Consider the following 14,016-nt stretch of genomic DNA (forward strand, 5'->3'; position numbering starts at 1 on the left):
GGCCAGCTGTTTCTATCTTTAGTTCAGGAGGCGTACACCTCCTAACATGGGCAAGGGAACTTCAATTGGTCTTCCCAGCCAATAGGAAAGAACTCAGGAACATTTCAGCTCTGAGGCTTAAGAAAATAGTATCAGGCAGAGTAGGGCTTGGAACCTGGGTGAGGTCAGCTAACCACTGCTGAGACTTGTTTCAGATTCACCATGCCAATTTCAAGCCTCTTACATACCAGCACCTACTCAGAAATAACCAATTTTAAGCCCCCTCCCAGTTTGGTGAAGGTACCCCAATTCCTCCAGCCCATTTTCTCCTTCTTCCAAAGCAGCCGTTTTCTTCCCATCCTTATTACTTCTGTGTACCACCAATAGCACCAGATCTTCAACCACTTTCACCATAGTATACATCTAACCTCCCCATGTTTGCCTAGATGAATAATATTTTAAGCAAAAGGTCATAAGGGATTATTCTTATAGCCTTGCACTCATCTGAGACAGAACTCCCCTTCCTCCCCCCTTCAAAAACAGCACAGAAAATTAAAAGGCTTAAAATGCATTTTAATAAGTTGATGTTGCATTAATTAGTTTCTCAGAAAAACTTCAAAGGTATTAGGGACAAATCAAACATGGTACACCAATAAAAAATGCACAGCATAACTACCTAAGATAGGCAAAGCTAAGAGCTACTGTCTGACATTCAGCATACAGCAACCCTGTTCTCAAGATTGTACTAGGCCTATCAAGAAAAGCTGTGAATGGCAACATCACAGACACAAAAGGGCCATTTCTGGGTTGTCCTTACCCAAGAAAAAGATGGAGGCAAGTTTAACACAAGATTTTTTCAAGATACACTAAATGAAAATCTCTAAGAGAAAATGTCTTCCTTGGGACATGAAAGGGTAATATATGGGATATAACAGAACCGTATGTATGTTGTCTGTGACCTCTGTGGACATGTGCCTGAATTCCCACCTGGGAGTGAATGGAACAGTGGGGCCAAGGTCATTGGGGGATGTTTGGTTTTTGTGGTATATGTGGCAGGATTTCTAGGGTGAAGGGGGGTGTAAGAACAAGAAAGCAAATAGAACAGGGTGGACAAAGAGTGGAATGATTAAGATTAATGGGGGCTCTAACTGGATCCATTTTGCCATGGCTCCCTGGCCCTCACAGGCTCTCAACAATCACATGAGATTTTAGGAATGCACCACACAGAACTCATTAGTGAAAGGATATACCACATAAAATTGATTTGTTAAATATCGCCCCTCCCTTACCCTCTGCCTCCAACATACTCCCTAGAGTACTACAGGCAGGGAAGACCTAAACTATTGGGAGGAATCCCTAACACTTTTCCAGGGTAGAATTCGGCTAGTCCAAAAAGGGTCCTTCTTTTAAGGGTTTTGGGAAACTAGACACTGCAATTTTATTAGTATCGGCGACGTTTGTTTGGAGCAAATTCAGCTCCAGGAGCTGCACGGTTGAATGCAGGAGGGGTTCCACCAATTGCCCCAATTCCTTCCATTGTAGCAGCTTGGCCAAAGCGTTCAGTTGTTGGTGGGGTCTTAAAGAGAAAGAGAATGACGTTATAATAGAACCTGTGCCCTAGCTTCCCACCCATCCATAGTCCCTCCCCTGGAGGCCATTTCCACTCAACATTCAAGGTTCCTGATGGTAGGGGAGACTAAGCCTGTTTAGAACTATAGTGGATAACCCTAAAAAGGAAGTTGCTGACAGTTCCACCCAACCATCCTCTTTAACTTTTTATCCCAATTGCTACAGGCTAAGCAATATTACATACTAAATTCCTGGGCTGGATAAATGTTAGCCAAGTCCTTTTTCCTGAACTAGGTATATGGACAAGGGCAGGCCATCACTCTTCAGCAAACTTAACCCTATTCAAAGTAAACATTTTGACACTACAACTAAACCACCTCAGGACTGTATGAGCCATAAAGCTTTTGGACTCACATGTATTTTATATGGTAATGCCTTCACTCCAAAAAGGAACCTATTTACACAGGGTAGCAAAAAATGTCAATCAAGACTAGCCAGTCAGAGGATAAAATATAATTTAAGATTGGGTTTGCACAAGGCTCAAAGAGCTTGAGGTTAACATTTTATAGATAACAGTGATCCTAAAAACTATTTTAATCTGTAGCAAAATTGTAGCAGGCCCAGGGACCATGAAGGCAAAGTCCTTCCTTCTATCACCATTTAGCTATTATAAAACTCCGCAGCTTACCAATCCCAAGGTTCCATCTGGCATCATAGTAGCCGGTCCTGGAGGAGCTGGGGTACCAGCTGGCACAGGAGCAGGGGGCATGGCGCCTCTGTTGTTTATGCCCATAGCACCTAAAGCAGAGTAGTGATCAGTAGAGGAGACAGACATTGACATTCTTTATCTATGCCAAAGGAAACAATTCAAGACTTCTGGGCTAAGACATGTTGCCCTCCCACCAAAATTTGTTTCCAGAAATGTCAAGCCCCTTAAATTTGGACTATGTAGGAGAAGCTACATAGTTCACCAGAGATGAGACAAAAAAAGAAATCTGTACCATTTATCTCCTAAGTCCTTACCTCCCATGGCCATCTGACCCATCCGTATCTCTTGCTCTCTCTGAAAAACAAAAAAACACTCAAGACAGTCCAAGACAGCACTGCATTCATTCTACCACAATCCACTAAGGACCACATACTAAAGAACATCTGCAACAGCTCCTTGAACTAACTCACTGTAGTTCTACAATGAATTCAAGTTTAGAGCTACTAGGACACAAGTCAGAGTTTCCTATTAGGAGCAAATTGAGAGATGAAAGAAAAGGAGAGACACATGATTTCTTTTAGGGCTCCAACCGGTACAACAACTGCTGAGGACATCAGAAGACCAGGCAAGGCTGCTACAGGACTGAATCTATTTGATCCTGCAGTCACTGAGATTAAATAGCATACACTGGCCCCAGCTTTTCATCCTAAATTGCCTGTGAGGCAAAAAGAGCTCCTCTTCAAACCTTACCTTTCCTTCCTATGACTGCTTCTTTCTAAAAGAAGTGTTACAGAATGGAAAAATTGGTCATAGCCTAGTGTGTTTTCTAATCCTAGTGGTGAGTTTGTTGTATCATGGGCACATGAGAGATATACCGCATCAGGGAAGGTTCCCTTGAATCCTTCCTGCTGCCGTCGCATCATTTCTTCTTGTTGCCGCCGCATCTCTTCCTCACGGCGCCTGCGCTCCTCCTCCTGCCTACACGGAGTCACCAAGATATTTAAGCACAGGCATTCCAGAACTTGAACAAGTTATCTATCTTAATAGGGAACTCAGCCAAGGAGATCCAAGAGCCCACTGAAAACTACCTTAGCTCTCCAGGAAACTGTTAAGTGGGCCCAGCCCTAAAACAACCCAGATGTGTCCTTTAGGGGAAAAGTTCTTTCCCAAAGGAGCCAGCCTCATGAGACCAGTCAGTCACTCAGCTGCTTTCCTCTTTAGTGCAGTCCCAAGAATTCACAGAACCATGGGCAGTCAAAACATCTATCTAAAGGGAGAACTTGAGAAGCAGCCAGGAAATATTTGCCAACATATTTACAAATGCATGAGGTAGCATGGTGGTAAGAAGCAGAAGTGAGACATTACCTTTTAGAGTTGTCGGAGGAAAAGGGTTGGAGGAAAAAAAAGTTACCTGAGCTCCAGCTGCTTTCGTTTTTGCACTTCTTGATTGTGCAGCTCTTCCATCCTCCGAAGTTCTTCTTGACGCCTCATCAAATCTAGAAAAACAACAGATTGATTGACAGTATTCTTCACCCTCCTCATATAGGCCCATTAATTTTCCACAAATAAAGATCCAGAAAGCAAAGGGGATATTAAACCCCTGAGTGGCCATCCGAGGTATCCAGATTCCAAAAATGAAGTCAAACCTATTATTTCCTTCTCCACAGAATCCAGTATCCTCTGCCACATCTCCAAGCTCACTTGCCTACCAAGATCAACAAAATATTTCAGAGAATAAAAGTTGAAGTTTAGGCCTTTCTCTACTGATTGATACAAAGAAACTCCTCAAAAAAAGCTATTTTGTCCTTCTAGTTTTAAGACTTAGGTAGATACTCACCCTGCCTCATTAGCATGACCTGGTGCTCATGGCGAGCAGCCTCCATCTCCATCTCCAGCTTCTCACGAGCTTCCTTGATGTTTCGGTCCACTTGGTCCTGCTGCTGCTTCTCCATCTCAATAAGTGCCTTCCAGCGCATGGCATACTCATACTCAAAGGAGCCAGGCTGTGCAAATCTGGGTGGCTGTTCTCGCTCTCTATTGACAAGGTTTCTGGGTTACTAAAACTCTGTCCAAGATTCTCCCAACTAAACACTACATTCCTCCCAAGGGCCAAGACAATGGCTGCCACTGAACACATACAGCAAAGACTTGCCTCTTTTACACAGCCCATTACAAGCTTCCTTAAGAATAAATAGGAATAATAAATAAGGCAAAGAACTAACAGAGAATCTGTCAGGATCACATACTTGTGAAATTGCTGGTTCTTTATAACCAGCTTCTCTGGGAGTCCCTCTTCATCATCTAACTGGTCCATGGGCTCCACAGTCACAGGTCGAGGAAATCTGAGAGAAAGAAAAACACTCAGTGTTAGTCAAATTATAACCTTTATTAGGCTCCCCTGTCTACATGAGTCAGTGGCACAAAGAACTAATTAAGGGTCACCACTACACAATTAAACATACTTCTGAAGGTGCTTTTACACCTAGTCCCAAGTAACCAAGTCCTTTAAACGGAACTATATGGAATCTGGGGTTGACAGGATGGGGTCAGGCTTCAGATCTCTGAACACTGCCTTTAAGTAGGTAGAGTACTTAAGTGCGGGGCTGCCCCATTGCAGCCATCATTCGCCTGCAATGCAGGAGATGCTGCAGGGGCCACAGGCTTGAGCCCTGGGTCGGAAGATCCCCTGGAAAGGAAACAGCAATCCACTCCAGTATTCCTGCCTGGGAAATTACACGGACAGAGGAGCCTGGTGGGCTACGGTCCATGGGGTTACAAAAATGTCAGATACAACTGAGCAAGCAAACTCAGAACTCAAGATAATGACTTGGAATAAATACTAAGAGAGATGTTGCATGCGCAAAACAATTTAAGAGTTCTAAAACTTCAAAGTAAGCGGAGATTTAACACTGACTAAATGACAACTTACTGAAAATGTGTATCTTTTAATCCTCATACCATTTCCATTAATTTAAGATTATACTGAAAACCCTGCCAGAGAGCTGAATTGTATCTAAAGTCTTCTAAATGAACAGGAGAACATGGTTCTTAGAGGTTAACTCCCCAGACCACAGAAGGAAGTAGCATTTAAGGTATGTTTCTGAAAATGACCCCTCACTCACGTGGTTAGCAGGAAGGAGCCTTCACTGCATCTGTCCAGAGCTTTCCGAGCAGCTGGCTTCCCTGAGAATTCAACAATGCCTTTTCCTGAGGGCCTGCCTCGATCATCCACAATGACTACAGCCCTCTCCACCTGGCCGAACACAGAAAAGGCTTCCTCCAGCAGTTCATTGGACACATACTGAGGAAGGTTTCGGACTGTAAGGGATGCACTATGGCAGGCAAAGCGCACACGCAGCTGCTTCCCACGGAGTGGCATGTTGTCCAGTTCTACTTTGGCAATCTCCGCTAGGGTTCGTGTTTCCTAGAAGCAGAGAAAAGTCAGAATAACTCAATAGCTGAACAGTGACCACCTACATAGCCATCAAGAGTCTAAACTATCATAGCTCAATACCTCAATGTCTCAAAAAAAAAAAAAAAAAACAAAACAAAACCCCTGGCAACAAGCATACAAAAAAATAAAAAGGATGGAACTAAATGTGTTTCAGATAATTCTTTGGTTAACCTAATTGTTCTGATGGCGTTGTAATAAATCAATTGGAAATTCTAGAGTTAATATCACTTACATGGGCATCAGTATCACAAGCTATTCTTAAGTGTTAAATCTGGACAACAATGACCAGCATAAAACCTACCCTTACAATACATAAGTCAGAATTATTTTAGCTTTAGCTAGCTACCACAGTAATCAGAATCACTATACCCTCCGAGAGGCCTCTTTAGAACCACAGACCTTGATGGGACCTCCCCTCCACATTCTTAAAGAGGAACCTGAGCCCCAGAAAAAAATGACTTGCCCATATAGTTTTGAGTTAGTGGTAGATCTGGAGTGAAGACTGGTTCTGACCATAACATTCAGTGATCTTACTAGCACATTATGTTCCTCATTTGTGGAGATAGATAATGCCCAAAAAGTTTTCCCCCACACACTTAAACACATTTCGTAAATCAAATCAGACATCTACACTTAAAAACGGTTATGATAAATGTTATATTATGTGGATTTTAGCAATTAAAATTTTTCTTTCAAAGTAGATACAAAAAATAGATATAAAACTGTCCCCTCAAGGTTTTGAAGACTCTTAAGTGAGATAATACATGCATAAGGGCTTTGGAAATAAATTATATAAATCTTGATCATTACTAAAATAAGTATTTTTCCATTTTTTCAGGAAAAAATCTTAACTTACTAAAAGCATTTGTAGGGGACAGTAAACAGGGGAAGGGTACAGAAAAAACAAGATTAACTATGACTTGATAGTTATTGAAGCTGGGTAACAAGTATGTGCAGGTTCACTGTACTATTCTCTCCGCTTCTATATGCTTGAAATTTCCTAATTAAAAAAAGTTCCAAAGGGTATACTTAAGCCCCAGAGTCCTAGGCAAATAAACCTATGTTGTCTTGAAACAAAAACCTATCAGGAAAAATTAAAATAAAATCTGCATTTTGTCCTGTTCTACCAACTATAAGCTTTTACAAACATCATCTGAGAATTATTTCTACTGCCTAATTTTCCATATCCATCATTCCCCAGCTTCACCACCTTTTAGAGCACATGCTCTAAAAGCCCACAGCTGCTCACCAAGCGGATAAAGCCAAAGCCCTTGTCCTTATGAATGAAGACTTCGCCTGCCTTCCCATATTTCTCAAACAGTTTCCGCATTTCCTCCTCAGTGATGTCAGGAGGAAGATTGCCCACAAAGAGCCGGCTACGCTGGGTGAATGTCTTCTCTCCTGGTTTCCTAAAATTCTTCAGGTCAATAGTCAAGCCTTCATCTGAGAGAAGAAACATAGTCACTTAAAAGATTGGGGAGAGATTTACAGTCACATCCTCAAAGAGTTACAACTGCTGCTAGATAAGAAATGTAACTGCTGTACAGAAGTCAACACCATTTCCCAATGGAATCTATCCACTAACCACTTTTCAGTAAATTGCACTTAGAATGTGAAAGCAGTAATGCAGAGATCTGAGGGGTGCAGGGAGGAAGGGCGGACTTCTCAACAGCTCTACTATGGTCCAGGAGCCAACCTAGACTAACTCAGAGACAGAAAGACAATACAAGAGCTACTGTCAAAGAGAAAAGCAAGCAAGTCAAGGAGCTCTATATCAGAAGTGATTGGATTCTTACAATTAAAACATAATTACCAAAAAATAAAAAATAAACTGACCCATTTCCCAATCCCACATCAATCTTCATAACCTTAACAGTTCCCATTCTTTCAGGCTTGGGGTAATGTAATGAAAAGAAATGAGTTAGGAAAGAGTATTCTTTGTAGGAATTTTTGGAAATAAGGAAGATGAGGTTGTTTGTAGTTTTAGACGCATACAAGAGGTGCTCAAAGTTAGCTGAATGGATGGGAACATATGTTTAAAGACCTTTCACTCTGATTAAAACTAGGGAGGCAGAGGCCCCAGGCTAAAAGTATAATATTCAGTATCAGATTTCGTCTCCATTAAGTCTTGAAAACCTTTATCTTTCCTCTATCTACGACTCATACGATGATTACCACAGTAAGAACCAAGCTCTCAGGTAAAACATGCAGCCATCTGTTTAGCAAAACAATGTGCCAATGCAGCAAAGCAACCTGTATTCAACTACTGTCCTACATATCTGCTCCTTATTTCAGAGAATCAGCCTTTTTCTATCTTAAGTATTGAGGTAAATAGGGAAAAGAACAACAAAGGTGTGCCACAAAAGCCCATTCCTTTATAATCCCAAGAGTCTAATATAAAAATCAAGAAACTATTCCCAAGCGAGAACCCGTTTCTACTCCATTACCTAGCAGGCACTTACTTTGGCTGCTGGCTTGCTGCCCATTTGCAGGCATTGGTGGAGGCGGTGGCTGCTGCTGTGGCTGCTGGTGGTGCTGCTGATGGTGATGTTGATGATGCTTCCTTGGAGTGTGGTTTTGTTTCTCCAAGTTAAAAGTTTTATTGCTCTGCATCTTTGCACCCTAAAAATAAACTGGAATGTCAGACACATTCAGTGCTAAGAACATATCCAGTCACTAATTTTCTGGTGACTTACATGCCAGTTAATCACCTATTGTACTATTTCAAACAAGTACGGTGAAGGAGTACAATTCAAGCATCTAAAAACACCAGCACTAGCAGTTATATTGCACACAGAAACTAGACTAGTACTAAATAAGAACAGCTTGCAATAGAATGACTTGAGGAACCTTCCAGTTCAATAACTATATGCATTGAAGTGACTCCCAAAACAATCTACTCCCTAAAAAAATGGCCCTATCATAATATTAAAGCACACTTTAAAAATACAATGATTGAAACAGATTCTCGTTATCTCGAGGACTAGTAAGTCTTGTTCTTCTCTGGCACCTTGCAGCCCTAGCCTACAGTTGACACTGTGGAATGAACAGCAGGAAAAGTATGGGCTGTACAGACGTAGACATACTTACATTTGAAACATGGTCCTAACACTTACTAGTAAATCACTTTTGAACCAGTTTCTTAAGTTGTTATAAAAGGGATAATAAAAACACCTACCTCTCAAGGTAGCTATGAAGATGAATAAATATGTGAAAATACTAGTTCTGTACTAGCATATATTGTTATTATTAAATATTGTTATTAATCACAATAGAAAGATAAATGACTATCAAAGTAATAAAAGCATCAAATACAAACATATACAATCATAAAATCTTAAATTCTGTCATTTAAAAATCAACATAAGGGAGTTCCCTGGTTGCCTAGTGGTTAGGATTTCAAGCCACTGTTGTGGCTGGGCTTCAATCCCTGACTGGGGGAATTGAGATCCTGTAAGCTACATGGCATGGCCAAAAAACCCATAAGATTAAAATGAAAATTCCTGGTATAATCCAGGCTGAATACAAAAGTTGATGGTTTTAAGATGGAAATTTCCTAACGGATCAGCTGAGGACCATCTCCCTTTTCCAAAGGCAGTTTTCCAGTAAATTAAAGGACAAAAATCAATCCTGAATCTTTTACCCTAAACACAAGACCCTCCAGTCAGATTTAACTGAAAGAAAGATGCATAAAATGATCTTTTCCCTGAAAACTGTATTATTAACATTATATGATTCCCTTAAAATAAAGTATATTTCTCATATTAAAAAAATGTGGCAAAGGCTTGGTAACTGTTGATTCTGGATGAGGAATATACAAGATACTTATGTGTATAAAACTTTCTTAACATTGATACATTTTTTATATCATATCCTACCAAAACTGAAAATATCAATGAAGTTAAGTTCTGTATAAAGTTGCTTTATAAGACAACAGGTAACAAGAGGTATCAAGATGTTCCTATTCCTTAACTCAGGAATTCGACTTCTAATAATTTATTCTAAGAATATAATTTTAAGATTTAAAAACTACATCCATGAAATATTCATTGTAACTGGCTTTCTGGTAACAAAATGATAAAAATGACTTTTTCTTTTTTACTAATTTTTTACACTAATTCAACAAATATTCACCAAATGCTTATTTGCTAGACACTATTCTAGGTGCTTGGGATGAATCAATGAACAGTCTTGCCTTCAGCAGTGATAACCTTCCAGTGAGAGAAAATATACATAATAATTAAATTACATAGTACTTAAGAAGAGGTTTAGTGCTAGGAAAAAATTAAAGTTGAGTGGAGGGGAAAGTGGACAGGGAGTGGAGGGGGAAGATTTGCAATTTTATTTTATTTATTTAACATTTATTTATTTATGGCTGCACTGGGTCTTCCTTGCTGCGTGTGGGCTTTCTCTAGTTGTGGCAAGCAGGGGCTTCTCATTGCAGTGGCTTCTCTCCTTGAAGAGCACAGGATCTAGATGTGTGGGCTTCAGTAGTTACCCCTCAGCATGTGGGATCTTCCTGGACCAGGTACCACCAGGGAAGTCCATGCAATTTTAGAGTTGTGAGTTTAGCCTCCCTAGAAATCTGACATTCAAGCCAAAACTTGAAGTCTCTTTATATCATTTCGTCAGTCTTTTGTTTTTCATTAATAAAGTACAAACTACATCTTTAACATAAAAAACTTAATAAAACAAAAACCCAAAGACTGACCACTGAAAAAGTCACTGTTGACATTTTGATATACCCTTTCAGTCAATGATTTGCATATTTGTATGTACTCTAAATGGTATACTTCATGTCACTAAATCTTCTATGTTTATTGTTAATGGACTCTGTATTCTGCTGTCAACCAAGCCCTTATACTGCCGGGACACTTAGGTTATTTATAATTTGTCACTATTATAAACCAATGCTCACAGCTAAGTCTTGGGGCACCTCCATGAGCAGATACTCCTCCCACAATTTCCATTTTCGCTTCTTTACCTTTAAAAACATACATTGTCATTTCAAAACTGCAACCATAAATGCACTGTTTTACATTCACCCTTTTCTCATTCCTAGTGTCAACTTAATTATAATTTTTAATGGTCACATAAAGTCCAACTGGATGTACACTAATTTACTAAACTACTCCCTATGAGACATTTAAGCCGTTTTCAGTTTTTTCTTATTATAATGCTGCAATAAATATCTCCATAGGCTAAATTATTAAACACCTTTGTGACTCCTGCCACATAGTTTATAGTTTAACAACTTTAAACACGGTGAATAAGTGCAGCAGTTTCAGAGCAAATTTGATACCTTAAAAAAAGAGAGAATGTTTTTAAAATAAGATACAAGAAATTAAAACATAAAAATACAGCTAGGGATAGGTAAGGTGGGCATTAGCATCAGATGTTTTCCCATAGGAGTCCTACATATTAAACACTCCTGTTCCCCTGACCCCAAAAGCCTATAGCAGAAACTTGAATTATTTTCACAGCCATTTCTCCAACCATTTCTTCTTACCTCTGGCTAGAATCCAAAGAGTCTCTCTCTCTCTTTTTTCTTAATCTCCAGCCTTTAAGAGTCAGTGGCCCCAGCCTCAATATCTTGCATCCCATTAAGGAACCCACAATGTTATATGTTAATAGAAATCCTTACAGAGATCCACTCAAAACTGAAATATTAAAAACTCTTTATTTACATCCTAACCACACCTCACCACTCCATTCAAAAAGGCCATTTGACAATTTCTTAGTAGAAATTATCTCTTTGATCATAGGGATGTTTTAAACTATTTAGAATTACTTCAATGGAAGTTATTTTTTATTTTAGGAAGTGCAATGTGGTAGTTAAGATGTTAATACCAGATATTTACTGATCACTGGGGCACTGTGCTAAGACTATATTATCTCATTTAATACTCACAACTATCTTCTGAATAAAAAAACTGATGCACATCCAAGGTCACACAAATGTGATGAAGCATGGAGTAGAACTCAGGTCTGTTGAACTCTAAAGCTCATGCTCATTGCTATGGTACAAACTGAGTAATTGAACTCACCTTGATTTTAGAGTTTAGAATTCAAAACACTTACTAAAATGTCATCTAACCTCTGAGTCTTAGTTTCCTCACCTGTAAGATGGGGGTAACATCTATCTCACAGGGCTGGTTATCTTGACCAAACCAGATAATGGACATAACAGCTACTTGTTCCTGCTGGCAATCACCACCCCTATTTCTACATATGCGCTGCTCCAGTTAGACAAATGTCATCAATTACATTCTTCCCTTCCTCTTCTGGATTCTAGCAAAAATTATTTTTACAACCAAACTGCCTACCTTTGTGTCGAGTAAATGTCTCCATAATGCCAATCTTTATACTCTTTCCCTTTAGTTTATTTCCCAAGAAGGCATTCAACAGTGAACACAAAATAATACTTATACAGTATTATAAGTGCCCACAAAGTAGCAAGTATTCAGTAAGCATTTGTCCCTGTAATGTACTTCTGATGATGACCATCAATATAATTTGGAAAATGTGCAGATATCTGGGTAATAAATTCACTGCCACTAGCCACTGGGGCCTCTGAGAAGGGAATAAATCATAAAGATCAACAGTAAGGATTTATGTCTACTTATTTGCCCCAAAGACTAACCCTGTTGGACTTTCTTGAGAGCAAATACATAATACTGTTAGAAAAACACAACTGCACAAATGTTGTTTAAGACCAAACACTACACCACATATCTGAAACCTAAATAAAATGTCCCCTTAATTTTCAGAAGGATCAACTTTTAAGTGGAAACTGTGTGTGGGGAAATCTGGTAAAAATCTACCAGATGGAGATGGCTGCCTGGATGTGGACCAGCCTGAAAGCTGCAGGAGACACTGGCAAGGTAAGGTCCTTTTCTAAGAGTCTCTTAGGACCTTTCATTTAGTAACAAGGAACATGGACAAAGACACAATATAAATCTAACCAGGACCCCCCCCATTAGAGTGGCCAGATGTATCAAATAAAAACACATTACAGTTAAATCTAAATTTTAGATTTTGAAAAATAAATGATTTTTAGTGTAAGTCCCATTCTACGTATACTAAAAAATTTGTTGTTTACGTGAAATTCAAATCTAACGGGGTGTCCTGTATTTTCTGACAACCCTACCCCTACACTTACTTCAACTTTGAAGATAACAAAGTGCCTCCCAGTCCTCTTTAACCTCGACTTCTGTTAAGAACACAAAGCAGCAGCTTACGACAATAGTTTTTCCAAATGTAAAATATCCGATAGGAAACTCATAAAATTCATTTTCATTTTTAAAAAAGTGATGTCATAAATAGGTCGAGTAGATAGGCAACGGGATAAAAAAAAAGTCTTCAGGAATCTGCCTAGGAAAACAGCAAGGGCTGGACTAGCAGATGAACTTCCCAGCTGAGAGTTTTGACAAAGAGGCATCGCTGGGGTAGGGGAGGGGACCCCCTTTCTCCTCCGGAACCAACGGCCTCACGAGGCCGAGAGGAGGAGCGCCCGACAAAGCGCCTCCTCCCGCAGCCGCGACTTCAGAGCTCTCGGATAATAGACCCCACACCCTCAGGCCCAGGGCGGCTCAACGATCGGGGAACTTACAAGGTTCAGTTTCCAAGATGTGTTATTACAAAGAAACGACAAGGGAAGGGAAACGGGAACCAGGTTAAAGCAGAAGGCGAGACCAAAGGAGAGCAATAGGCCCCCGCGGGTGGGATGAGGAGACCGTGTGGCCGCGGAGACAAGGCCTCAAGGGGCCGCAGAACGAACGGCCCACCTTCCTCCAAACCCAGCCTCGCCCTCATCTCTTCCTTCACCGATTGTCGCTAGAAATCCTACTCCTCTCTCGAACAAGAACTAATTCGACCCCATACTCACCCTCTACCGACTGTTTTATCCTCAGAGTAACGGCGACGCTACACGGCCTTTACCGTCCCGAGAAAAGAGCGCGCGACCGCCGGAAACGAGACGGCGGAGATCGGTGCCTCCCAAGGGGTACAAAGTGGCGTTCCCTATTGGTTATCTGACTTGCCAATCAACATTTATCTCCAGAGCTGGAATCGGTTTTCCACCATTTCTTCGATCTTATTGGCTACTGAATGTGAAAGACTGGAGTTAGTGTGAACGACAGATGGGGACAAAGAGCGAGGCTTTGTACCGAGTGCGCTTGCGCAAGTTGCGTCCGCTAGAGGCGGAAAAGGAAGGGGGGAGGGGGATAAACGGGTAGGGGGTGGAGGGTCGGAAGGAGAGACGTCAACTAAGTAATGGAAAGACCGAAAGACCAAGTGATGGGAG

The 14,016-nt window shown here is 40.5% G+C and overlaps 1 protein-coding gene across 2 annotated transcripts; it reads right to left on the reverse strand.

Moving 5' to 3' along the window:
- Positions 1-531: 531 nt before the first annotated feature.
- NONO (non-POU domain containing octamer binding) lies at positions 532-13,677 on the reverse strand. Of its 2 annotated transcripts, none has more exons than XM_081566224.1 (11): positions 13,600-13,677; positions 8,174-8,333; positions 6,961-7,154; positions 5,380-5,681; positions 4,504-4,599; positions 4,095-4,291; positions 3,669-3,753; positions 3,133-3,235; positions 2,572-2,611; positions 2,237-2,346; positions 532-1,555 (listed from the first exon to the last, which is right to left on the reverse strand). In XM_081566224.1, the coding sequence occupies exons 2-11, from the start codon at positions 8,322-8,324 to the stop codon at positions 1,421-1,423; spliced, it is 1,413 nt and encodes a 470-aa protein (XP_081422350.1). In that variant the 5' UTR covers positions 8,325-8,333; positions 13,600-13,677; the 3' UTR covers positions 532-1,420. The 2 variants fall into 2 exon arrangements, with proteins under 2 accessions (XP_081422350.1, XP_081422351.1); XM_081566225.1 differs by having other exon boundaries at positions 8,174-8,344.
- Between the last annotated feature and the right edge of the window lie 339 nt (positions 13,678-14,016).

The sequence above is a fragment of the Giraffa tippelskirchi genome, chromosome X (genome assembly GCF_054371585.1).
Source record: "Giraffa tippelskirchi isolate mGirTip1 chromosome X, T2T-mGirTip1v1.2.pri, whole genome shotgun sequence".
NCBI classification, from domain to species: domain Eukaryota; kingdom Metazoa; phylum Chordata; class Mammalia; order Artiodactyla; family Giraffidae; genus Giraffa; species Giraffa tippelskirchi.

Excerpts from the sequence above, each read along its gene's own strand:
- NONO (XM_081566224.1), bottom strand. The coding sequence starts at position 8,324 with ATGCAGAGCAATAAAACTTTTAACTTGGAGAAACAAAACCACACTCCA. Across the intron at positions 2,612-3,132 it reads AGGGAACCTTCCCTGATGCG|AGAGAGCAAGAGATACGGAT; the intron begins GTATATCTCTCA and ends TTTGTTTTTCAG. Across the intron at positions 1,556-2,236 it reads CAGATGGAACCTTGGGATTG|ACCCCACCAACAACTGAACG; the intron begins GTAAGCTGCGGA and ends TTTCTCTTTAAG.